This window comes from Dysidea avara, chromosome 6 (genome assembly GCF_963678975.1).
Source record: "Dysidea avara chromosome 6, odDysAvar1.4, whole genome shotgun sequence".
NCBI classification, from domain to species: domain Eukaryota; kingdom Metazoa; phylum Porifera; class Demospongiae; order Dictyoceratida; family Dysideidae; genus Dysidea; species Dysidea avara.
The window spans coordinates 25,845,144-25,870,340 of NC_089277.1; the positions used below are offsets into that span (position 1 = coordinate 25,845,144).

At 37.0% G+C, this 25,197-nt stretch overlaps 1 protein-coding gene across 2 annotated transcripts in view; it reads left to right on the top strand.

Annotated features, from left to right (window-relative positions):
- The window catches only part of LOC136257200 (serine/threonine-protein kinase DDB_G0283821-like), a 113,433-nt gene extending 90,028 nt beyond the window's left edge, over positions 1-23,405 (top strand). The window contains exons 7-11 of one of the 2 annotated variants that reach the window (XM_066050274.1): positions 4,978-5,099; positions 5,157-5,244; positions 7,056-7,140; positions 12,390-12,484; positions 22,935-23,405. In XM_066050274.1, coding sequence (XP_065906346.1) covers positions 4,978-5,099; positions 5,157-5,244; positions 7,056-7,140; positions 12,390-12,484; positions 22,935-23,216 — 672 coding nt within the window. In that variant the 3' untranslated portion in view covers positions 23,217-23,405. The remainder of the gene's footprint in view (positions 1-4,977; positions 5,100-5,156; positions 5,245-7,055; positions 7,141-12,389; positions 12,485-22,934) is intronic. The other variant, XM_066050273.1, reaches the window with a different exon arrangement.
- The last annotated feature ends 1,792 nt before the right edge of the window (positions 23,406-25,197 follow it).

The following is a 25,197-nucleotide window of genomic DNA, read 5'->3' on the forward strand; positions in this document are numbered from 1 at the left end:
CAGTATATGTAGTTTGATCTCTCTTACCGTATATGTACGTCTATACAGTATACCCTGTTTTATTTAACTTCATATATTTACGTTAGAAACTAAAAGGTAAAGATGAAAAGCTCAAATTAGGGAGGGATCAAACAGAGCAACAGAGTATTTTAGATAATGTGACAGGAAATGAGGATGGAAACAACGCTCCAATAAGTCAAGATCATGAGGTAAAAAATAGACAAGGAAACAAAAGCACAGGAGAAAAAGATCATATGACAGAAAATCAACCAGGACAAAGTAATATACAAGATCAAGATGGTAGTCAAAATAACACAGGAGGTACTACGAATCCAGGGCAATGTAATTACATGACAGTTCAACACCATACGGCAGGAAATCAACCAAATAATGATAATGCAAAAAATAGCGATATTGCACCCAAAATTGAACCAGAAAATGATAAGCAAAATAAACCAATACAAGGAGAAAAACCACAAGAAGAAAAGCCACCACCAGGAAGCAAGCCACCGCTTGTAAATAAAGAAACAGCTAAACATAAGCAACCAAGAGAATCTCTAACTTATAGTTTTTCTGATGGACTTGGTCCTAAAGTTATCGTAAGTGTGTCTAAAGAGTTTGTATTTGTGTAGACATGAATGTAAAAATCCAATGCACAGCTATACAGTAGCCGTTCTCTTTTTGTACTGGGACATTTTCATGCAACAATACTTTAGCACACACATATTACATATATGACATACAGTGTATGCTGTTAAGTGGAAGTTACATAGCTACATATAAACAAAGATGTATTCTTTTAGTGGTCAGGTTAGGGACCCCAAACAGAACCCTGTTCCCAAAATGCTACCGTTTAAAATTTTATGTTACAAATAATACCTTCCAGAAGAATCGCCACATCAGCATTCAAAATAAGGTAACATTTATGGACCGAACATAGCTATACTCTAACAGAGTGACTTGTTAACTGAATTCTCTTGGGTGGCTTTTTATGTAGCTGAACTCTCTACAGGGTGATTTGTTTGGAACTGAACTCTCTACGTGGTGACTTGACTCTAGCTGATCATCTCACTACAGAATAATTTGTAACATAGTTGAACTCTCTACAGGTTGACTTGTTCAAAGTTGAACTTTCTACATGGTAGCTTGGCTGTAGCTGAACGCTCTATAGAGTGACTTATAATGTAACTGAATGTTCTTTATAGGGTGACTGCACTATTAGAGTATCTTAATTGCACGCTTAGTTGACTTTCTCGTAGATCCTTTAAAGTATTTCTAAAATAATTAATCTACCTATATACCAGCTTTCAGCTCCTTATATTAACTGATTTGCCTGGTAGGCAGACAAGTAATACTTTTTATTAACAAAACTCAATCATGCGTTTGTTACACATGGTTGGCATTTTTGCTTTAACTCCAAGACCGTTAGTGCTTTTTATTTCAAAGCACAGCACTGCGATGGATACTCCATGTACACACCAAATTTCAAGTTATTCCTTCAAGGGGTTTAACTAGCGGCTGTGACAATAAATCACGTTTGCATTTTTTCAAACATCATGCATAATTAATTCTCTTGTTCTTTATTCGATGTGTACAAGATTTGGACTGTACATGTGCTGCATTCTGCTCTTACTGCCCTCCAAATTTGAAGTAAATTTTCCTAAGACTTGTGCGAGTTATAGTGGTGTGAAAAGAAGATGAACAAAAATACAAAGAAACTGTGGCGAAGTTTAAAAGTATATAATATATATATCAGTGACCGCTGGGTAGATTCATTTCAAATATGAAAAAGGAGATGCCTGACCCCAGGAAGTTTCCCCTGAAAAAATTACTAATTTCCATTCAGGCACTATAAAATTACAGATGTATGAAGCAGCCAAGTGAGGAGTAAGTGTATCATTAATAACCAATCATCACATCTCCTGCATCAGTTTTTGCCGCACTATGTGAAGGGAAACAAGTAATTAATAACGATGGCCTTACAATACCCATACATCCTGATAGGAAAGCTGTTCACACATAACCAGTTTCACCCGTGCTTCAAACTGGCATGAACTATATGCCTCAGAATGAAATCCTGTAAGGCCACTCCAAATGAGACTATAGTTTCCTGTCCTAATATTTGGTGCAGGTGGGAGGGATTATTATCAGGGGGAGTAGGACATGACGTCACAGTAATTGCGTGACGTATGCGTACTGTACATTTCGCCATAGGGTTGAGTTCTAGTAAACCGTGAAGATTAGCGTTGTATTTATAGTCAGAAATAGTAATTCAATAGTGAAGAAATCGTTTTATCTACTAAGCCCCGCTAAGCCCCAGCGATATTACGGGGAATTTTGTAATAGAGCGTTATTTAGAATAAATTCTGATCTTAGTTTCAGGTACCTGTGTATATGTTCGCTGTATTCTTAGTTGTTAGTAGTAAATGCAATCGACTTCGGCGTCTACAATGATGCAACTAGCTGATACATTAAGTTTTTCATCTAGTAATTATCATTGGAATTCAATTAAATTATGCAAAATTGTACGCGTTATGACATCATGTCCTACCCCCCCCTGGATTATTATCATTATTCATTTTTTTAAAAACCCTCACTACCAAATTTGTAGGGGCTTCTTTCTACTGCTTCTAAACTGCTATAACTTTCACACCATACCATGTAATCATATATCAAATTACTTGATATAGAACAAGGAATTCGATTATCAAGTTGCTGTTTACATGAAAGCAGCCACAAAGCCATTATAGTGTAAAAATCTGTCTTAGTGAAATTAAATGTGTATTTCACAACTTCACTGTTTATAATGATACAATAAACATTGCTAACCTGTTTACAGTTGAAGCAATTACCTCCAAGTCTGGTTTTCCAGCATTTGAACAAATGCGCATGCACATGCAGATGCAAGGTCAGTCTCGAGGCATACAAACATGCTACGTAACCTCTCTCCTTACTGTTTCCCTTCATTTTAGTGTAGTGTCATTATCACTTTGAAGAATTGTCTACAGTGCTCGCTATTGACATTCTGAATGTAGGTGATTACATCATCTAACCGCATTATAGTGCAAAAGAGACCGGTTATCCCTGTTCCCATTCACTTAAGTGTGTGCCCGCTACAGGATAAGTGCAGGGGCTACTAAAATGCTCGACTGAAGGTACAGAGCTCTTAGAATGCGATACTATATATCGAAACTGCCATGTGGCAGTGAGAGAGTTAATTAAAGATGTAACTGCTCAATTAGAGTATCTCAATCTCGAGGGGATTTCCAGATCATGAAATTGGCTTGCTTGCCAGCGAACCCTAGCCAGCAACCACCAGAACAATTATTTTTAGATTTTCATTGTGCTTTTTAGCAATGTAAAATGAAAGGATTCATGGGAATTTTCTATGTATCAGCACAGAAAGTGATTTTGGAAAAGTAATGACAATTAATGACATGCGATGTGGGTGCCCAGACATGATGTGGGCAGAGGTACTTGTACAGTCTCATTTGGAGTGGCCTGAATGTCTACAGAACACTCACACTGGCTGCTTTTACTTAACTTCTTTGTGGCACAATTTTGGGTGCAGCCAGATGTAGAATATACTTACATATGTACATGTATACACACACACGCACGCACGCACACACACATACACACAGATAATTTTGGAAAACAATTTCAGGAGACCAGGTGCAGTCGTCTGTCATAGTTTTAAGATGTGTAAATGATGCTTTTACATACATTAGTACATGTGCATTTATGTATATGCATTTCTGGGACATTATACACTGATTTTAATGCTTAATTGTAGGGATTTCACAACCTTGGAAACACGTGCTTCTTTAACTCAATGCTTCAGGTAAGACTGTTATCACCACAATCTGCTGATTATACACATGTTTTCAATGCAGAGTATACATCAAACCCCTCGATTGCATTATGCGATGGCCAGAAAAAACAAATCTTATGTTATACCTGGTACAGAAATGGTGAGATGTTGAGTGGTGTGTTTTGTGTTATATACCTATTAATAATATTTTAAACAGCATTACTGTACCTACTTACGTATGTCCAAAGACTATTAATTTCTCTCATAGTCTGTGTGTCAGTACAGTGTACATTTTAGCCTACTCTATACAACTACATGTATATACGTACATATGTACAGTATGTATGAACCAACATTGATGAGTGTGTACAAAACAGCACATATTCCTCTACTGTAGGTGTACTTGCAGCTGTATTTGATTTTTCTGCAATTACATGAAAGTTAATCGAGTACTTTCAAGTATATTGGCTTGGGTGATTGGCCACCTTACGTAAAACATACTTATAGTCTATTTGCCCTATATAAAGCAGACGTTATGTGTATCAAGACACACAGTAGTATGTTGTGTGGCCAAGTAAGCTAGCATGTAACACCACTGTGTTATTGACTAGAAGAATAATAAAGCGATTTTCACACATGTGTGCATACTGTACTGTATGTATGTTACGTGTGTACAGTTGGTGATGTATGATGAATTCAATTATTTCAATGAAAATGACCTTATCGCCTTTGTACGTACATACACTCCAAGAATCTTAACATGTTTTCCAATCTTATAAATATTAGGGATTCTCCTCCTATACGAGGTGCAAAATTCACATGGTTAATACAAATGTCTCCTTTTACTATTCATATAGCAAAACTATATTCTGTACCATGAAATTCTTGCTCAAAACAAATACTCCATGCGGTGATGTACAGCTATACTTGGCTGTGAATCACATCATCTCGAAATAGTGATATGCATGCTGTCTTTTCTTTATCAGGCATATGTGCCTAAATTCTATTCTGTGTGGCATATGATTCTTTGTGCAACATTTATCTGAAAATTGTAAGCACATGTGCTTAACAATCAGACTACGTATGTGCCGTACTACAGTTTGTCATGCATAAATATTTTGTTGTACCTACAGTTTATTACATATGTGTTGTGGAACTTGCAGGATTATTTAGAAGTTCCTGTAACGGGCTCAGTAACTTCACAACTACACAACTTCTTCTCTAGAGTTAGCCGAGAGAATTGGTCAATTTCTCCTAGCAATTTGTTGCATTCTCTGGGCATCATGTAAGTTTTCACTACTCTGTAGGCACGTACATTTGTTAAATTTTCATTTACTAATAGCAATAAACGTTTTGGACGTGGAACACAGGAGGATAGTCATGAAGTAATGAGATTATTGCTGTCTGCTATAAGAGAGGAAGAAATACATGTAAGCACATTGCCTTGGTTTATATGTCATAAGTCAGTCATGTATTTTAAATACTAATTTTTTTGTGTAGTAAAATGTAAAAAGAATATGTTACATATTGTACTTTACATAATACATACATATAAGAGTATATAATAGAAACCAAGAGTATCGAACGGGTGTATTAACCCGTGATTAATGATTGCGTAAAGTAACACGGATATTTCAGTAATTGTTCGTTTTCATTACCATTAAGGGTTGCTGTGTTTAGCCCAATTCAGCCACTACACCAAGTGAAAACATGATAGCGTTAAAGGGAATTGGCTAATGTTAAAGTTCTGGCACTGCCAAGTGGATTCCTGAAGGCGTGGCAACACCTCTTTTGTGCAACTATTGTTTTAGTGAGCTGGAGTTATCTTGGGTCCTTACTAAACTTTCTTTGTGCAATAACTGTTGAATACTTGGTTGAATAACATGGAAAACTGGCAAACAAAGACCTGTTGCCACATATGTATTTCAAATTACCATTTCGCATAAACAAACAATTACTGAAATATCCGTGTTACTTTACACAATCATTAATCACGGGTTAATACACCATTCGACACTCTTGGTTTCTCTTGATACGTAGTCTAATTCCATTTATTTATTGCATCTATAGTATGTTTTGTGTTGCTTGTATAGATTGAACAATTGAATTCTAAGGAGTATTCTAAAAACTAAATGCTTGCTTTGCACAAATTAGTAGTTAGTGATGAACTGATATCTAATAATATTGTATCTACAGTATTACTGTGTAAGATTCATGGGGCTTAGATAAAATGTCACTAAATAAAAATATTTACCTACATTAATGTAGAAAAGATTCAAACCCACCAAAGGCATGGGCTTTTTGGGGTTCCGATGAGTATGTGCGCTCTGTGCCTTGTCTTTCCTTTTATCTTCAATCAGGCTGGTCTTCGTCTCTCTTCATGCAATGAAACCATATTGAAACATTAATTTTCCTATCAACACTTGCCTTGAGCAGGGTACATGACCAAATTTGAGAAAACCATTTATTTGCGCACCGTAACATTTTGTACTACTTTACAATAAACACAAGTTTCAGAAAACAATTTACGTTAGTTTTTTTCACCTCACTGGTCAGTGAATTAACACTCAAACAGATAAATCCTGGGCATCATTATGTTCTCCTGTTCATAGGAAGTTCAAAATCCTTGTTTCATCTCCATACATGGAAGAGTGTCTGAGTTACAGATACTTGTTTACATTGCAGTGACGAAAGAATTTATCAATGATCTTTCTTCAATAAAGTCACCTTCCATCTTGAACACAGAAGCATACCTTGGGAAAAAGCTTTACTTTGGAAATTCATGTCAAACACAATGAGCCAAGATTCAACTCCATACACCATTGTATCAGTAAATTATGATGGTTTATGTAAGTGCCTGTTGATAATAAATGCCATGGCCCATAAATGCAATGGTTCACAGTGGCAGAGGAAGTAGTTGATGTGAGGGAGAGCTAACCAGAATATAGAACTCTGGCAGTAGGGGGTCTGGGGGGGCGTAGCCCCAAGAAGCTGTAGCCATTTTAGGTTTCATGCAACTTGCCTACTGATCAATGAGTGTGGCTCTACATATTATGTCTAACTAAAGCCTGTTTACACTGAAAACATGTACATTCAGTTAATGGAAAACTTTATACATATTTGAAGAAATACATTCTAGAATTTTTAGGTTTCTATTTCACAATTTTTTTATAAATGTACGTATGTATAACACACAGCATTAACTTAGATTTCAGCTGATTTCTTTTTTATTGAATTCTAGTGTATCAAAGAGCAGATCAAATCTCGTTTCATTGGTAGAAGTAGAGTTGCACCATTAGATGGAGAAACTAAACTTGATATGAAAAGTACAGTATGTTCATATTCATGTTCATAATTATGTAAATAGACTATAGCTATGTGTGTACTTACTGTGGTTTCAAGCTAGCTACAGTTCCACTTTGTAGCTGGTTTCAATATATGATTGAATTGCTATGGGAAATGTGAGGGAATTCCCTGAATTTGTATAGAATTACTATGTAGCAGCCATAGGCTAAAGTAGTATACTTACATCCTTTTGTAATAACAATAACTATAATATTAGATAATATTTGTACTAGTAATAGCATGGGTAGCAGTGAAATTTGGGATAAATACCACGAGTGTTGTATTGGAAATGGGGATAAATTTCACGAGGCGAAGCCGAGTGAAATTTACCATTTTCAATACAACAAGAGTGGTATTTATCCTAAAATTTCACTGCTATACCCATGCTATTCCCAGTTAATACCATACTCGCTGCACATACGCATGCTGTGCATTAGCATTGCTATGTACGCAATTTGTCACTATGTATGAAACACGCGTAAACACTAATTGGCGCTACATTGTTAACATAAATTCTAGCCAATGAAATTGCAATTACAACTTTTTCACTGCTACCAGTGAAATACGGGATAAATTTCACTGCTACTATTGAGACGTTTGTATGGGCAGTGAAACAGGTATGGTATTAAGTGATATACTGTATAATAGAACCTTGTATATACATAGCTAAGTATGGTTTTCAGAAGATGGCAATTCAGCAACTGCAGTGTGACAGCTGAGAAAAAAAATACATAACTTAGATACATTTCTGAAGATAGCAACCAAGCGACTGTAGTATGGCAACCTGTTAGAGTGAAAAATGAATAAAAATAAGCATGTAGCTATGTAAAGGGCCATATTGTACTTTGTGTGAATGGATCAAATGACTGTCACATACTGTATTTTCCTTACAGTAACAATTAGCTACACATAAGTATACTGTTACGTGTATAAGTCATACAGTACAAACATGGGGATGATTGTGCAAATGCAGTACACTTGCGCAAATACAGTACAGTTATGCAGAATAGTTATGTAAGGAATGCTACAAAAACAGCTGCACTCAGACAGCACAATTGATCAAATGTGCAACATTGTAAATCTAGTTTATCTAATCCTACGTATATCATACAGTACAATAGTACTGTATATTAGGGACATCGAAGGTGTGGGGGCGATCCGTGATATAATATAACCCAAAAACCTGCCACGATTTTTCCTCACAACGACATGACAGTATTGGTTGGGTAAAACCAAGCCCAAAAGTGTCTTCAGATCGACCCGAAACGTTGCGTCAAGTTGCTACAGAATTTAGAAAAAAATTATTCAACAGAATTTTCTACTGCCTGCCTGCCTGCCTGCCTGCCTGCCTGCCTGCCTGCCTGCCTGCCTGCCTGCCTGCCTGCCTGCCTGCCTGCCTGCCTGCCTGCCTGCCTGCCTGCCTGCCTGCCTGCCTGCCTGCCTGCCTGCCTGCCTGCCTGCCTGCCTGCCTGCCTGCCTGCCTGCCTGCCTGCCTGCCTGCCTGCCTGCCTGCCTGCCTGCCTGCCTGCCTGCCTGCCTGCCTGCCTGCCTGCCTGCCTGCCTGCCTGTCTGACGCCTTCAGTCAAGCGTAGCGGAAAAGTGGCTACAGCTACAGCTCTAATTTTTTCGCAGAAACGTTTCTAGTTCGCTTAAGAAAAAACCTTTGGTATATTGATAAGCATACAATGCTTGCGCTATTGTCTTACCTTTTATCCTTCTTTACCATGGCCATCAGTCAAGGTTCTACCGCTGAGTGTTAATAGACTACAGTGCAGCTTCCACACCAGTGTACATTGCATCAAACTATTCGAATACACATGGTCACCAGTTGCACCAAAAATACACGCGTAGCTACGTGACTCGCTGTTGATATCGATCAGAGAGAGCAACTCACGGTGAACTATATAGCAATGTGTAAGTCAATATATATAGTTTATTTAGTAACAATGTTAAACCAAGTCGGGTCATCCAGGTCCTGCTTTACAGATTATTCGGGTCTGACCCCACGTGCTGAATTAAACGTGGAGGTGTTACTACACGTCATACCGTAGCTCTGCTTCTTTCATGAGCCACACCCACTTACGTAAATTACAGTCTGTAGACATGGTAGCCACGTCCATTCATCAGTGTGTAGGTATGCACGAATCCACTCCCACTTACGTAAATTACTGTCTGTAGACATATGGTAGCCACACCCATTCATCAGTCCGTAGGTATGCATGAATCCACAACCATTATTGTCTGCAGGCATATGTAGAGCCACGCCCACTGATCAGTTGTTATTTTATGAGTCATAATCTAGTATAATAGTGCTGTGAGTAACTCAGCAGATATTTAGTGGTCATGAACTTGCAAAAAAACTTCACAAACAAGTATAAGAAAAAATTAGGAATTTTAAATTAGATTAGGGACAGTGTATAATGCTGCAATAAAAAGTACTGAAACAAGCTGGATTGGAGTAGTACGTAATGTCCAAATACTGTAAAACAATAAGAAGTGAATATCCCTACTGTGCTACACTCTTATACTTGTATATACAGTGTTGGGCAAGTTACTTTGTAAAAGTAACTAGTTACATATTACTTGCAGCTGAACTATTTAGTTGCAGTTACATATTACCCGTAAAATAAAGTAACTAAAATAATATTACATATTATATTATTTTGTGTCCACAGCCTTAAGCTGTCACATGTGAAACTACCACCTTATCACGTGACATGATTGCATTGTTTGACAATGTGCAAATCTTGGTTATAAGTAAGAAGCTGGTGAATAAGCTTCATTCAGTAGGCTTCATTACTTCGTTGTGGCTAGACGTTACTCAGTGGATTAGTAACGAGATTAGTAACTTCGTTACTTGTAGTAATAATATTATGTAATATTAGATTCGTTACAGTAACTATATTACTTAGGTAATGCGTTACATTTGTAAGTAAAGTAACTTGAGTTATATTACCTGTTTTTATAGCGTATTTGGTTATATTACTTAGTTACCACAAAAGTAATAATATTAAGTAAGTAATGCGTTACTCATGCGTTACTCATGCGTTACTCAATGCACAGCTATACAGCAATCGTTCTCTTCGTATACTGGCACATTTTCATGCAACAATACTTTAACATACACATGTTACGTATATGACATACGGTGTATGTTGTTAAGTGGAAGGTATGTATCTACGTACATGTATACAAAGATGCATTCTTTTAGATAAGTAATGCGTTTCTCCCAACACTGTGTGTATATATATACCAGTTAGTAGCACAACCAGAAATAGATTATGTGGACACTTACCGATAGTCTGATCACTGAAAATTGCAGCAGTTTGAACATATGAGATGAATGCTCCGAACAAGAAGTAATACAATACAATTATCACTTAATGAACTGCTTCTGCTTGTGTGTACCAAAAATACAGCACTTGGAGGGTGTCTCAGTTTTGTCTCGTGCTGTATTAGCCTCTTGACATGCCCCTTTGTGCTGTATTTTCTGTACACATGTACGGTGGTGCTTTAACTATAACTTGAAGACCTGCAACTACAAAAAGAAGTATATTGTGTATACCAAAACAGCCAAAAAGTGCACCCCTAAAAAAGCCAAGAATGGTGATTGATGGTATTACAGCATAGCTCAGTAGGAAAATCCCTATTTTGGCACTGAATAAAATCATTGTTATAACATGCCAATGTAGGAATTTCCCACTGACCTATTTTGTAAGACTATCATTCATCTCTTGTTTCACTACTTTTTATCTACTTTTCACTACTTTGGATCCCTACTTTATTTTTAAATAACTAATACTATATAAACGAAATGCAACAAAAATGCAAAAATTTAATAATCAAGTTTTTGCTCAACGGGTCATCTATGTATAGTCCTTTTTGCTGAGGCAGAGGTCTTAGTTACTTCACTTTTAGTTACATACTAGCTATTAAAAAGATTTAAAATTTAAAGGGAAGTAGGGATTGATATAATAATTAATCATGCTACAAAAAGTAAGGAAATAAGCTCAAAAATGATACAGCTGAAATGAGAAACGATCCAGCAGTAAAAAGTAAGGAAACAAGATTAGACGACTACTTGCTAAAATGAGACACACTTTAATCCCTACTTTTGGCTAATTTGATGGTCTCATTTCAAGATTCTAGCCAAAAGTAGACATTAAAGTGTGTTAGCAAGTAGTCGTCTAATCTTGTTTCCTTACTTTTACTGCTGGATCGTTTCTCATTTCAGCTGTATCATTTTTGAGCTTGTTTCCTTACTTTTTGTAGCATGTATAATTATTATATCAATCCCTACTTCCCTTTAAATTTTAAATCTTTTTAATAGCTAGTTTGTTTATTTTATATGTCTAGCTAGCTAGCTATATTGTACTCTTTGTTTTCCACATAGTATAAATATCACTTGAAACAGCTTTGTATCTTTTACTGTCATACGCAATAAGCGCCTCTAAAAATAATTATTGTTTAAAACTATTACAGCAACTGTTGAAGACTTCAGCTGCATTTCTAATGGCCTAAATATTAATGATTTAACAGTAAAACATGGCTGGAGTGTCCACCATTAATAGTAGAACCCTCACTTTTAGAAGTCTGGATACCGAGGTGGATCCGCCCCTCAAAGGAATTATTAGCTAGCTACCTCAACAAAAATTAAGGTGGTAAGACTATAAAATGACTACCCAGCATTAATAAATGCTAGAGACAACTCCTTGGCTACTACACCCATTCACCCTTACGCATGCACACATACAGCCACGTGTTTGGGTTGTGGTGTGCTCCGCAACCATTAAGTGCCGCAACTATTAATTATCCTTTGAGAAGAACAAAGAAGCAAATGAATGATGAAAGCAAACAGCATGATGCAGTGGACAGAACGGAATCGGAACAACAGATTCGCGAATCTGCCATCATTACCTTGGCTGTCTGAAATATCTGGAGCCGTACACCTAGCACAATCGGGTCTTACAGCAGGCAGTCAGGTAGACGAAATCCAGGTGAATTTAAAACTCACTGTACATCAAAACATTTGACTTTTTGCTTCGTTTAACCAAAGTACAGCATCATTACAGCAGTAATAATGTATTCCAAGTGGTTTTTCGGGTAAAACTTATTGCAAGGCTGTATTTTTAAAGTGCAAAAATTAACAAAGCAATATGATTTCTTACCAATTAAGTACTATTGTACTTATTGATACTGCTGACTATATTTATTTGTTTCCTGCTTATAGGTTGTTTGTCTAAAGCCTCCAAAGGTGTCTGTGAGGTTGATCAACTGATTGGAACTCTTCTAGTGACTACCACTATTTGTCATCACTGTTGTAGTGTAAGAGTAACTTGTATTGTTTTGATTGTTCCGTGTGATGTAGACGTTTCATATACGAATGTATGATAGGCACAGCCATGTTAATTCAATAATTACAGTACAATCTAATGAGGATTTTATACATACATAAAGGCCAATAATAAATCCTATCCGTGTTTTCTACACTGTGCTAGTAGTACTGTTTAGTATGGATCCCCCAATATAAAGGACACATGCCAAAATGCTGCAACTATAAAATATCTTACATGATGAAAGTTGCTTTATGTAATAGTCTTTACATCAAATCTAATACTGTATATGTTATACTCCATATCTCTGTGCATTATATATGCAGTTATGCTTTCACCGCTAAGTTTTTCTTAAGTGAGCAGGTCACTCTATATAAACCACCATACTTACTGCATAGTATAGCAGGAAATTTCAAAAGGTTGATTTCCGAAAATTTTGAAAATAACATTGCCTTTTCAAAAATATTTTTTCAGCATTATCAGAATAGTTAGTTAGCTACAAGGACCAATATAACATCTTAGTAGAGACAAATATAACAGTGGACATTTGCCGTCCAAATAGCCTCTCTGTCTGACCATAAATCAGTTTGCTAAGACATAATGTTCTAGCTATCAAAATAAAAAGGACGTGGCTTGTACTGCTAATCATAACTACCACTTGGTTACTAGGAGATACAACCCAAGGGGGTGGCCATTAATGTACTAGGCATTCTCCTATTCAATTAGCAACAGTTGTTAGCTCACTACAAGGGCAATGAATGATGTGAACAGTTGATACAACAATTAATAACCATGTAAAATCTAACTCTTAGTTGAAATGTCCCACTTTATCCTACCACTACCAATTAAGCCTGCACATGATAGGACATTATGGTTGGTCTACTGCAAAACGTTATATTTGTCTCTGCGTCTTGGAAGTTATAATCAAGGAAAGCATGAACTACGTTTGATTGTTTGTTATCAACTAGTGTGTGGAGTTCACGAACCATTCTAGTTAACTATCTAAGATGCGGTGCAGTAAAGAGGATCTGTTACAAAAATATTTTTTTGAACTTACAATCAAGTACTTTTTCCTTTCAAAAATTTCCTGCTATATGGTATATCTCACAATCTAAGGCATCGAATACCGTATAGCGGAAAATTTTGGCAGGAGAAAATTTAGGCGAATTGATCATTGGCAGAAGTTGGCGAATGCATGACATTACTTTGCCCACACAATTTTATTAAATCTGACAGCGTTGGCGATGAAGCTTTGCGATGTCTACGGACGAAGTACCATAGATAGTAGTATAAGGTGTGAATTTCGTATACTATCTATGGAAGTACTACAGTTCAATGCCTCTCATTCGAATCGATGCGCTCTTATGCAAATAGCTAGCTGTAATAAAAACAATGTGCACTAGCTCGCTAAGTCAGTAATCAAGACTGGAACATGCATGGCAAGTGAGGCAAGACATGTGCATGGACACTGAGCTGAATCGTTCGAGCTGAATTGTAGTCTCACATAGCCAGACCACTACTTTTTCTTTTGTGTGTGGACGGGAAAAGATATTTTCCCATCCACACAGAAAAAAAGGTAGTGGTCGGCCTCGGGTCTGGCTACACGAGACTAGCTGAATTGCCAATCTGCCTGAGCTATTAGTCTAAAACTGTACTGTATTCAATGGGATACTGCGGAAGACTAACCACTCACTGCTGTAACAATATTCACTCACTGATGAACAGCGTCTACTACACATTCAGTGTTTAGAGAAATGGTGAGTAAAATTTTGGTGAATCCACACATAATCGCCAAATTCGCCAAAATTTTCTCCTGCCAAATTTTTCCGCTATATGGTACCCTAAACCTACACATATCCCACTTTAGCATCGGCATTAAAAGGCACTGCTCAGAGTTTAACTTGCCTGGGAAATATCTTGATATTTCCCAGGCAGTGTCATAGGAACACAGTTTGCCCATGGCTTTGATGCCCAACCAGTTCAAAGATACGATCGTGATACGCTTTGACTCATTATATTCAGTGACACGGAGCATTTAATTGTGGGTTTAGGTTAGGCTAGGTTCAGTGTAGTCACTAAGTTTTGACTGTTTGACAGTTGCTAAACAAAGAATGATCAGTAAAATAATTGTTTGGGCAATGCATGGATGCGTATTTCTACCCACTATGTGCCAGCCATTGAGCAGACCACCAAATAACACAAAGAAGACAACTAGATTTAAATAGGTGAGTAACTTATAGTCCTAGATACTTTATTAACTTACTTACTGTTCCAATAGTGAATTAGTAGATTAACGTGGTACAAAATCTTAAAACTAAAATAACAGATCCCACAGCTGCAATTTTTCTAGCATTGTGTGTAAATCTATTGACATATATATGAACAACGTTCTAACAGCTATTACCCCATGCTATTAAAGCCACGTGCACTACCAATCATGAGATACTGATATATAAAAGAAACAGGGTGAGTGCTCTGTAGGTCTTTCACCTATCAGGTGAGTGTGCCTAGAGTGATATATATTACTTATACCATGACTGCATTGGGTTTTGCTAATATATACACTCTTAGCCCTTGGGCCTGCATCCCTTGTACTTCGGGTGTAAGTCCCTCGCAGCCATGGTATAACTGTTACATACAAGTAAAAAGAACAATTAAGAATTTTAAGTTGGATTAGGAATCAACTAAAACAGTAGTGAAACAAGGGAATAGCTAAAAAGTGGTGAAACAAGGAAGGTTGCCTATTCCTGTAGATATTTTAGTGGAATTTAATCACTAGTTCAGTCATAGTATATCTGCAGGTGTAGGCAACCTTCCTTGTTTCACTACTTTTTAGCTATTTCCTCGTTTCACTACTTTTTTCATTGATCCCTAATCCAACTTTAAATTTCCTAATTTTTCCTTTCACTTGTTTTGTTAACCTTTTTAATAACATAATTATAACAAATGAACCAGCGCATACCACATTTAAAAAAAGTGTTCCAGGAATGCCACAACCGTAATTTTACGACAGAATGCGTGCCCCAACAATCAATTACATGACAGAAAGGTGGCCATTACACTATCTTTTCAGCTATGCTCTGCCCATTACACACCATTACAAATGAAAAACAGTACGAGAAGTGTCTCTGTAATCATTCCAGTTGCTACAGAAAACATGAGAGATCAAGACACACGGTAGTGTGTCGTGCGACCCAAGAAGCCGGCGCGCCACACCGTGAGTATATTTACAGGAAGAAAGTAAATGCAATTTTTACACCTTTGTAGCTCCGTGATTCCTTATCCGATTGAAACCAAAGTTGCTACAGAAGTGCCGGCTAGGTAGGGGAGTCCACATTCCAAATTTGAAGAAAATCGCTAAAGCCATTTCCGAGATACGAGCGGCTACAGTTTCGGGGTTTTTTTCTTCGTTTTTTTCTACTTCTTTTCGCACACTTTGCAAAATCCGCCATAAAACACGAATGCGTGCTCCAATCGGACTGAAATTTGGCACATTTAAAGGGCTCATTAAGGAGAATCTCAGTACCACGTTTGGTAGGAATCCGATGAACATTCACGGAGTTATGACCGATTATTTGCATAAAATAAGGTCGAAGGTCTGTCACGCCCACAGGGTAAACTGCTTGAAGGAATGAGCTGAAAATTGCTATGTAGATGGAGTAACCATCGTAGGAGTGCCTTTTTGTGGTTTGAAAGGAATTGAGATAAAGACCATGGAAATATGACACAAAACCCAACCTGTGTCACAATTACACGATCGATTTTTATGAATAAAAAACTATTAGTTTTCACGCCTACCAGGCAAACCGCTTAGAGCAGTGAGCTTAAAATCGGTGTGTAGCTGAAATAATTATCATAAAAAGTCCTTGCAGTAGTACAGAAGAATCGGATTACAAACCACTGAGTTATGATTCCAAAGCCAACTACGTGTAGCATATGCGAGATCGAGATACTCTAATAGAACAGTCACCCTAATAAAGCATTCAGCTACGTTTATAACTTACTCCATTATAGAATTATATGACATTGTAAGTTATTCTGTAGGGAGTTCAGCTACAAACAGTTAATCTTATAGACAATTCAGCTACAAGCAAGTCACCCTGTAGAGAGTTCAGCTACAAATATGTTGCTGTAGAGATTCAGAACGTTGTAAGTCACACTGAAGAGAATTCAACTATAAACAAGTCACCTTGTAGAGAGTTCAGCCACAACAAGTCACTCTGTAGAGAATTCAGCTACAAACAAATCACCCTGTAGAGAGATCAGCTAGAAGAAGTCACCTTGTAAAGAGTTCAGCTACAAAGAAACCACCATGTAGAGAATTCAGCTATGAACAGATCATCCTATAGAGAGTTCAGCTAGAAACAAGTCATCCTGTAGAGAGATCAGCTAGAAGAAGTCACCTTGTAAAGATTTCAGCTACAAAGAAACCACCATGTAGAGAATTCAGCTATGAACAGATCATCCTATAGAGAGTTCAGCTAGAAACAAGTCATCCTGTCGAGAGATCAACTAGAAGAAGTTGCCTTGTAGAGAGTTCAGCTACAAAGAAACCATCATGTAGAGAGTTCAGCTGCAAACAAATCAAACTGTACAGAGTTCAGCTACAAACAAATCACCCTATAGAGAGATCAGCTAGAAAGAAGTCACCCTGTAGAGAAATCAACTAGAAGAAGTTACCTTGTAGAGAGTTCAGCTACAAACAAACCATCATGTAGAGAGTTCAGCTGCAAACAAATCACCCTGCAGTGAGTTCAGCTACGAAAGGATCACCGAGTTCAGCTAGAAACAAGTCACCCTGTATAGAGAGATCAGCTAGAAGAAGCTATACCTTGTAGAGAGTTCAGCTACTAAGAAACCACCATGTAGAGAGTTCAGCTGCAAACAAATCGAATTGTAGAGAGTTTAGCTACAAACAAATCACCCTGTAGAGAGTTCAGCTATAAACAAGTTATCCTGTAGAGAGATCAGCTAGAAGAAGTTACCTTGTAGAGTGTTCAGCTACAAACAAGCCATCATGTAGAAAGTTCAGCTGCAAACAAATCACCCTGCAGAGAGTTCAGCTACAAAAAGATTGCCCTATAGAGAGTTCAGCTAGAAGAAGTCATCTTGTAGAGAATTCAGCTGCAAAGAAACCACCATGTAGATAGCTCAGCTGTAAACAAATCATCCTGTAGAGAGTTCAGCTACGAACAGATCACCCGGTAGAGTTCAGTTAGAAACAAGTCACCCTGCAGAGAGATCAGCTAGAAACAAGTTATCCTGTAGAGAGACCAACTAGAACAACTCACTTTGTATGTAGAAAGTTCAGCTACAAAAATTCACCCTGTAGAGAGGTCAGCTAGAAAAGTCACCTTGTAGAGAGTTCAGCTACAAAGAAACCACTGTGTAGAGAGTTCAGCTGCAAACAAATCACTTGTAGAGAGTTCGGCCAGAAACAGGTCACCCTGTAGAGATCAGATAGAAACAAATCACCCTGTAGAGAGATCAGCTACAAAGAAACCATCCTGTAGAGAGTTCAATTACAAACAGATAACCCTATGGAGAGTTCAGCTAGAAACAATTCACCCTGTAGAGAGATCAGTTAGAAGAAGTTACCTTGTAGAGAGTTCAGCTACAAAGAAACCATCAGGTGGAGAGTTCAGTTGCAAACAAATCACCCTGTAGAAAGTTCAGCTATGAACAGATCACCCTGTATAGAGGTCAGCTAGAAGGATCACCTTGTAGAGAGTTCAGCTGCAAACAAATCATCCTGCACATAGTTCAGCTACAAACAACTCACCCTGTAGAGAGATCAGCTACAAACAGATCACCCTGTAGAAAGTTCAGCTACAAACAATTCAGTCTGTAGAGAGATTAGCTAGAAGAAGTCACCTTGTAGAGAGAACAGCTACAAAGAAACCATCCTGTAGAGAGTTCAGCTAAAAACAAATTGCCCTATAGAGAGATCAGCTAGAAGAATTTACCTTGTAGAGAATTCAGCTACAAAGAAACTATCATGTAGAGAGTTCAGCTGTAAAATAATCACCCTGTAGAAAGTTCAGCTACGAACAATTACCCTGCAGAGAGATCAGCTAGAAACAAGTCATCCTGTAGAGAGACCAGCTAAAAGAAGTCCCTCTGTATGTAGAGAGTTCAGCTACTAAAACCATCCTGCAAATAGTTCAGCTTCAAACAAGTCACCCTGTAGAGAGATCAGCTAGAAGAAGTTACCTTGTAGAGAGTTCAGCTACGAAGAAACCATCATGTAGAGAGTTCAGCTGCAAACAATTCACCCTGTAGAGAGTTCAGCTACGAACAGACCACCCTGCAGAGAGATCAGGTAGAAGAAGTCACCCTGTAGAGATATCAGCTAAATACAAGTTACCCTATAGGGATCAGCTACAAACAAATCACCCTGTAGAAATATGTGTTGGAAACAAATCACCATGTAGTGAGTTCAGCTAGGAACAATTCACTCTGAAAAGAGTTTAGCTACAAACAATGAGGGTTTCAGCTACAGTTCAGTTATGTATAAGAAGTCACCTTATGACCTACAGTATATGATCATTGTTAAATATACAAATATTTTTAATCAGACAAAAAACTGTACAGAATATTTCTTCCTTTGTTCTACAATCCCTGCAGAAAAGAAAGTTTTAAAAAAACAAATTAAAAGTAAGCACCAAAGCCAGTTTATGGTCGGCTTTGTGGCTTGCAATACAAAAAGAAGTGATATCTAAACCAAAACAGCCAAGCTGTAAAAAAAGAGTGGGGCCCCCAAAAAGGCCAGGATGAAAAAAGATGTGAAATCCAAGGTGGCGGCCAAGAAATGGCTGTGATGGTAGGTTAATGGCAAAAATTTTAATTACAACAATTCAGGTGAATTTGTGTTGCCTCCTCCACTAGGATTCAGCACCAAATTCACCTGAAATGTTGTAATTAAAATTTTTGCCATTAACCTACCATCACAGCCATTTCTTGGCCGCCATCTTGGATTTCACATCTTTTTTCATCCTGGCCTTTTTGGGGGCCGCACTCTTTTTTTACAGCTTGGCTGTTTTGGTTTAGATAAGCATATACAGTAAAGACAATTGTGTCATTATAACAATTTTTATGTTAATATGTGAGATGCAAAATACTGTTTTTCAATTATGTTTGCTTGGTTTTGCATCTGAAATAGCATTAAATATGTAACTGTGACAAAATCATTTTTATTGTGTAATAGCCAACACACCCACCAGGAAGCCGCATTGTGATATTGCGAATTGATACCTTGCGTTGTCAGTGAAAGAACTGGAGTGCAAAAAAAGACAAAGGCAAGCCCATGGTGCGTGTATTGTGCACACTGCAGTTGGCAAAAAGGCACATCTCAGGACGAAGCAACATCGAGCAGTGAAGAAATCAAGCCTGTAGCCTTATCCATTGTCAAGTTATGCTTGCCTGGAGGCATCTATTAGTTACGTAGTTAGTCAGAGTAAAATTCTGTTAAGTAGAAAATTTTAAAATTCCATCTTTTGGAAGGGTTTGGGGTTGGTCTGAAGACTAATAATGCTGCCAAGCTTTTATGATGAGAAAATGAGGCTGGTTTTAAGATGATATTTTTGGCTGGAATAGCCCAGTTCTTCATGATTCCTAATACAGTACTACCATACTGTTTGATGTTATGTGTAGTTATATCACAGCAGGAGTAGAATATCTTAGTTATTGACATGAGTCTGAGGCAAAGCCAAGGACAAGTGTTAATCACTGAGATATTCAACAACTGCTGTGATATAAATGGATGATATCTGACTGTTGGTAGTTGGCTTCATATACAACTAACCAAGGAGAACAATATGGTAGTTATTTCCCAGGCAATAGCTACCATATTGTCCAAGCAAATTCTTTGAAGTATGGCTTCACATGGATATAAATAAATTAGGGATCCAAATGACAAAAAGTAGTGAAACAAGAACTGAATGACGATTTAACAGAATAGTTTGGTGGGAAAATCCCTCATTGACATGTTATAACAATTAATTGTCCAATGCCATTGTAGGGATTTTCCCACCAAGTGCTGTAAAACCATCATTCATCTCTCTCAGAAACTTGCTCCATCACTTGGATCACTACATCATTTTAAAATTAAAATATACCTTTTGTTTAGTTTTATGTTATAGCATAAGCTATATACATGTGACTGTTCTATTAGGGTGACTGCTGTATTAGAGTTTGTCAAGTCAGCCTCTAGCCTACCAAAAGGTGTGGTCACTCTTCCTTATTTTCACTTATGAATACAGCTAGACCAATAAGGGTGTGTGATCATCACGTTCAAGTAAATAGATTGTTAAGAGGTCTGTGCTCAACCAATTGTTATAATCAACCAAAATCGTGGTCTCAAACCTATCGTGAGGTTCAGCTAACCTATCGTGAATTTACAAATATCTACTGGGTGTCCAGTACCTTTTACAGATGCATAAACGCTTCAAATAATTATGTGGCATTCAAATAAGCTGCTCAAGGAAAGTGTTATAAGGAAAATTAATGCTTCAATATGGTTTCATTGCATGAAGAAGGTGACGACCAGCCTGATTGAAGATAAAAAGAAAGACAAGGCACAGAGGGCACACACTCATCAGAACCCAGAAGGCACATGCCACTGGTGAGTTTGTTATTGTGGTATATAATGGTTGCCATGTGCTGTTTTTTTTGGCCTCCAGGTAAATGCGGTCAGGCAGGCAAGCTGGCAAGAAGACTGGCAGACAAAAATTGGAATTTGGGCATTTTAAAAAAATTCTCTATCTGGTTGCCTGGGTTTTGTTGCTTTTAGTTTATTGCTGTGTTTGATGTTAGATGGACTATAGTATTATTCTATATAAAGGTGATTTTGTGACGTAGAATGTCTCTAGGATGATTCTTTAAGGCAACATTATAGGCGGCATGCGTCATGTTAGGGGTGATCTCTACTCATAATGTTTGTTATTGTCTATAAAATTGCTACTTCTGTTATATTGCTCTGTAAAGGTGATTTTGTCACATAAGATGTCTCTAGGATAGTTTTAAAGGCGGTATAAGTTATGTTAGGGGTGATCCCTACTTAAACGTTACTACTGTACTGATTGTTTGCTATTGTCAAAAAGCTGATTATATTGCTACTGTTTCCATAACAGCAACAGCAATAAGAATGCTATAAAACTATAAAATCAAAAAAAATGGGCTGTCAGCTTAATGAGCGTGTGTTCTACAATTAGCAAACAAAATTCTAATGTTCCTTACAATACAATAAATACTTTTAGTTTTCAGGTGCTGCATGCACAAATACAAATATGCCCTAAAATCTGTCTGACATTTGTGTATTAACTTACTTTTATCTTTTCTTCTGTTTCACTAGTGTAAACTGCATGGTTATTATTTTGAAAATCTCTTTAGTAGACTGATAACACGCCTTGGATGAACTGGCGATTGAATAATATTATGCATAATAGTGTGCAAAAGATCCAGTTACCCATGTTCCCATATTTTTAGGGATATGTCCATTTTAGATAAATGCATTTTCATTAAGCATGTGGTGAAATGTGTTCATTTCAGTGTGGGAGTTATTACTTAGACCTTCTCTGTAGTCTAATTAAACAATTACCTAGTTTTATTTAATTACCCTTACAAACATGTGAAATGTGAGATATTTCATACACATGCAATGACATAAAATTTGTAGAAGCAAGTCTATTAATGTAATAGCAGTGATATTGAACCTTTCTTTTGAGTATTGAATACAGTATGTGTATGAGATGTCATAATTATAGTTACATGTTTGGTGTTGTACAGGGGACAAAGCCACGTGCACATATTTGACATGCTACCATACCATACCATATTTTCTCGTATAAAGCTGCATTTGAATAAATTCCTATCTTGATTATAAGTTGGGGGTTCTAGTACATTTTAAAAATAAACTCCTGGTCTCAAATAGTCTATTACATAATAGTGGCTTTAATTTTTCCCTTGCTACCACCCTGTTCTTCAAACATGTTAACATTAGGTTTTGAGCCATCTAAGGAATGAAGATGCTATGGGTGATTGCGTGAGCAGTCTGAGTGAGTCCTATGGTTGCAGATATGTATCATACAACTTTTTCCAGTCATTTTAGGCCTACACTGCACTTTATTAGGTAGTCAACATACTGTATAAAGGTTTTCTTCAATTACCATTACAATAATGGTATTCTATCATGACTCAATGTCAATTAATGCTCGGTACTTATCCATAATAAATTCCTGGTCTCAAATGAAGGCCTTGTTTGTTTACAGGCAGGGTCAAAATGCTGGGAAGGAGATAAAAGTCCATGCTTTTATACAAAAAAATATGCATGGTACATCATGCATTCTGTATAGTTTGTGCTTACTGGGAGTGTTGCTGTGGCATATACAGATAGACCTTTAATCATTTGAAATAACATTATAATGAACTGTGGTTCCATACAGAGAATGGCTGATAAAGAGAAAAAGATCTTATATGGCCTGTATGCAGTAGTGGTACATGGAGGATCACTTCATGGTGGTCACTATACTGCTAATGTTAGACGACGACCACCAGTACATGAGCAAACTCCTAAAGGTGATTCCTGGAAGTATGATGAAGGAGCTGCATATCAAGGAGACTGGTATTACACTAGTGACTCTCATGTTTCATCTCCGAGTACTTTTAGTAGTGTTGAAAGATCTCAAGCATATTTGTTGTTTTATGAACTACTACCAATAAACTAATTAAGTATTTATTGCTGCCTTTGCTATTACTTTATTGTAGCTACAAGCAACTGTAAAATTTTTTGAGTGTTATACAGCTGCTGATTTTTTTTAGGATTGTATAAGCCAGACTTTAACATATTCTTTACATAATTATGTTTGTAGTTTTTGCTGTGCAAATTAATTATCGGCATTACGATAATTATCTAATACTTAGAAACATTTATAAGGACACAAACTGATACTTGGCTTGTGGCATGCACTTGAACGTTTTAAATATATGAAGACATTAAAGCCATAGCAGCCATTAGTTTTAAAATGTCCAAGCTGCCAGAGTTAATTGGGTACTTCAATGTTTGACTGCCATACTATAACTGATGCTACAGTAGCATGTGTCATAATGCCATAATCCTGTTTGATTGATAAATGGTAATTAACATACTGAAATGGATTTATTCCATTATTGCACTGCTTTTTGTGATGTTCTGCAGCCTATAGCAAAAAACTGCAGTTAAAAAGGTTAATAATTTATATTTGAAGAGAACACGGTTGGTCACTTCTAGTAGAGAATATTATAGGTGGTGGAGACAGACACTGTTTGCAAGAAAAGATCAAGATACTCTAATAGAACTGTAAAGATCTAGATTAGAGTAGTCACGGTATTCAGAGAAACAGTGTAGCAAGTTACTTAGCTACGTACGTGTAGTTATAATAAGGAGATATAAGGCCAATTAGCAGTTTTGCGTCATTGCCCGCATGCTTTTGATACACCCGCATGGAATTTCATTATTGGTATTTCAGATTGAAATACTCTAATAGAGCAGTCACTTTTACTCTAATGGAGCAATCAGCTATATATACTCTAATGGAAAAATCATTTGTTATATGGATTAGTAACGTACTTTAGCTATTTAATGCAAGAGTAATCAATGTAGATCTCACTTTTTTTTGGCAGAAATCTTTATGATTGGGATGTGTGTTGTGCTTTTGGAAAATAATGAATAATAACCACCCGCCCTCATCAAATTTTCAAAAATCTGAGCGAGAAACTGGTAATCAAGTTTTATTGGCCTAATTGGTGGAGAGCAGCTATTGTCAGCAGGCTGTGACTTTTTTTTTTTTTTGGTCTTCAACTTACAGCTGGCCTGGCCCCTCATCTTTGGCCTGCTCCACCGCCCCTGCAGAATATCATCTATAATAACACTTTCATAAACAGTGTATATAAATAGTGTAGATATTTTGATTCTACACTTAAGAAAAAAAGTAGTGATCATGAAATCTATGGCAAATGGTGAACATCACTGCAAATTCTTAGTGATAATCACTGTAGAGACATTCACTTTTGCCTCAGAATTCACTACTTATTTTTATAGGCATACTAGCAAAATAAAAGGCATATAGGCTAGTGCTATGCTAGCATAATTATTTTAAACTACTATGAACTTCCTAGTTAGAATGTTTCATAGCTCCTTAGATTGATACTCTCTAATAGAACAGTCACTTTGTAGTGAAATACTCTAATAGAGCATTCACTGATTAAAGTACTGTAATGTTGAGTGTAATAGATCACTGAATACCATAACATCTACAGGTGGGAAATTCCTGAAAGCATTTTGGGCAGCATATATCTGCTCAGAAGTTGTATTTACTGAATCACGATCAGCTATTATGAAGCAGTAGATTGTTTGATACAGTACTGGTGTCCACAACTGTCTGTCACGATTTCTAGTGCTCTACTGGCCTGGTATGCAATTGGATTTGTACATAGTTTATGTATAATTATGTGTAATGAGCTGTCAGTTATCCATCCCCCAAAGGACGGTCATATATAATATGAACCATATCTTTGATGTTATTCTCTTTAATTGGTCTCTGTTCAGGACCAATTACAAGCCATTGATGTTGACTCCTGTTTAGTTCATGGCCTCACACCATTCCTTGTGATTCTCTGGGCCTATTCATGTCCTCCCAGGAGTTTGTATGCTCTCTTCATGTTCAATTC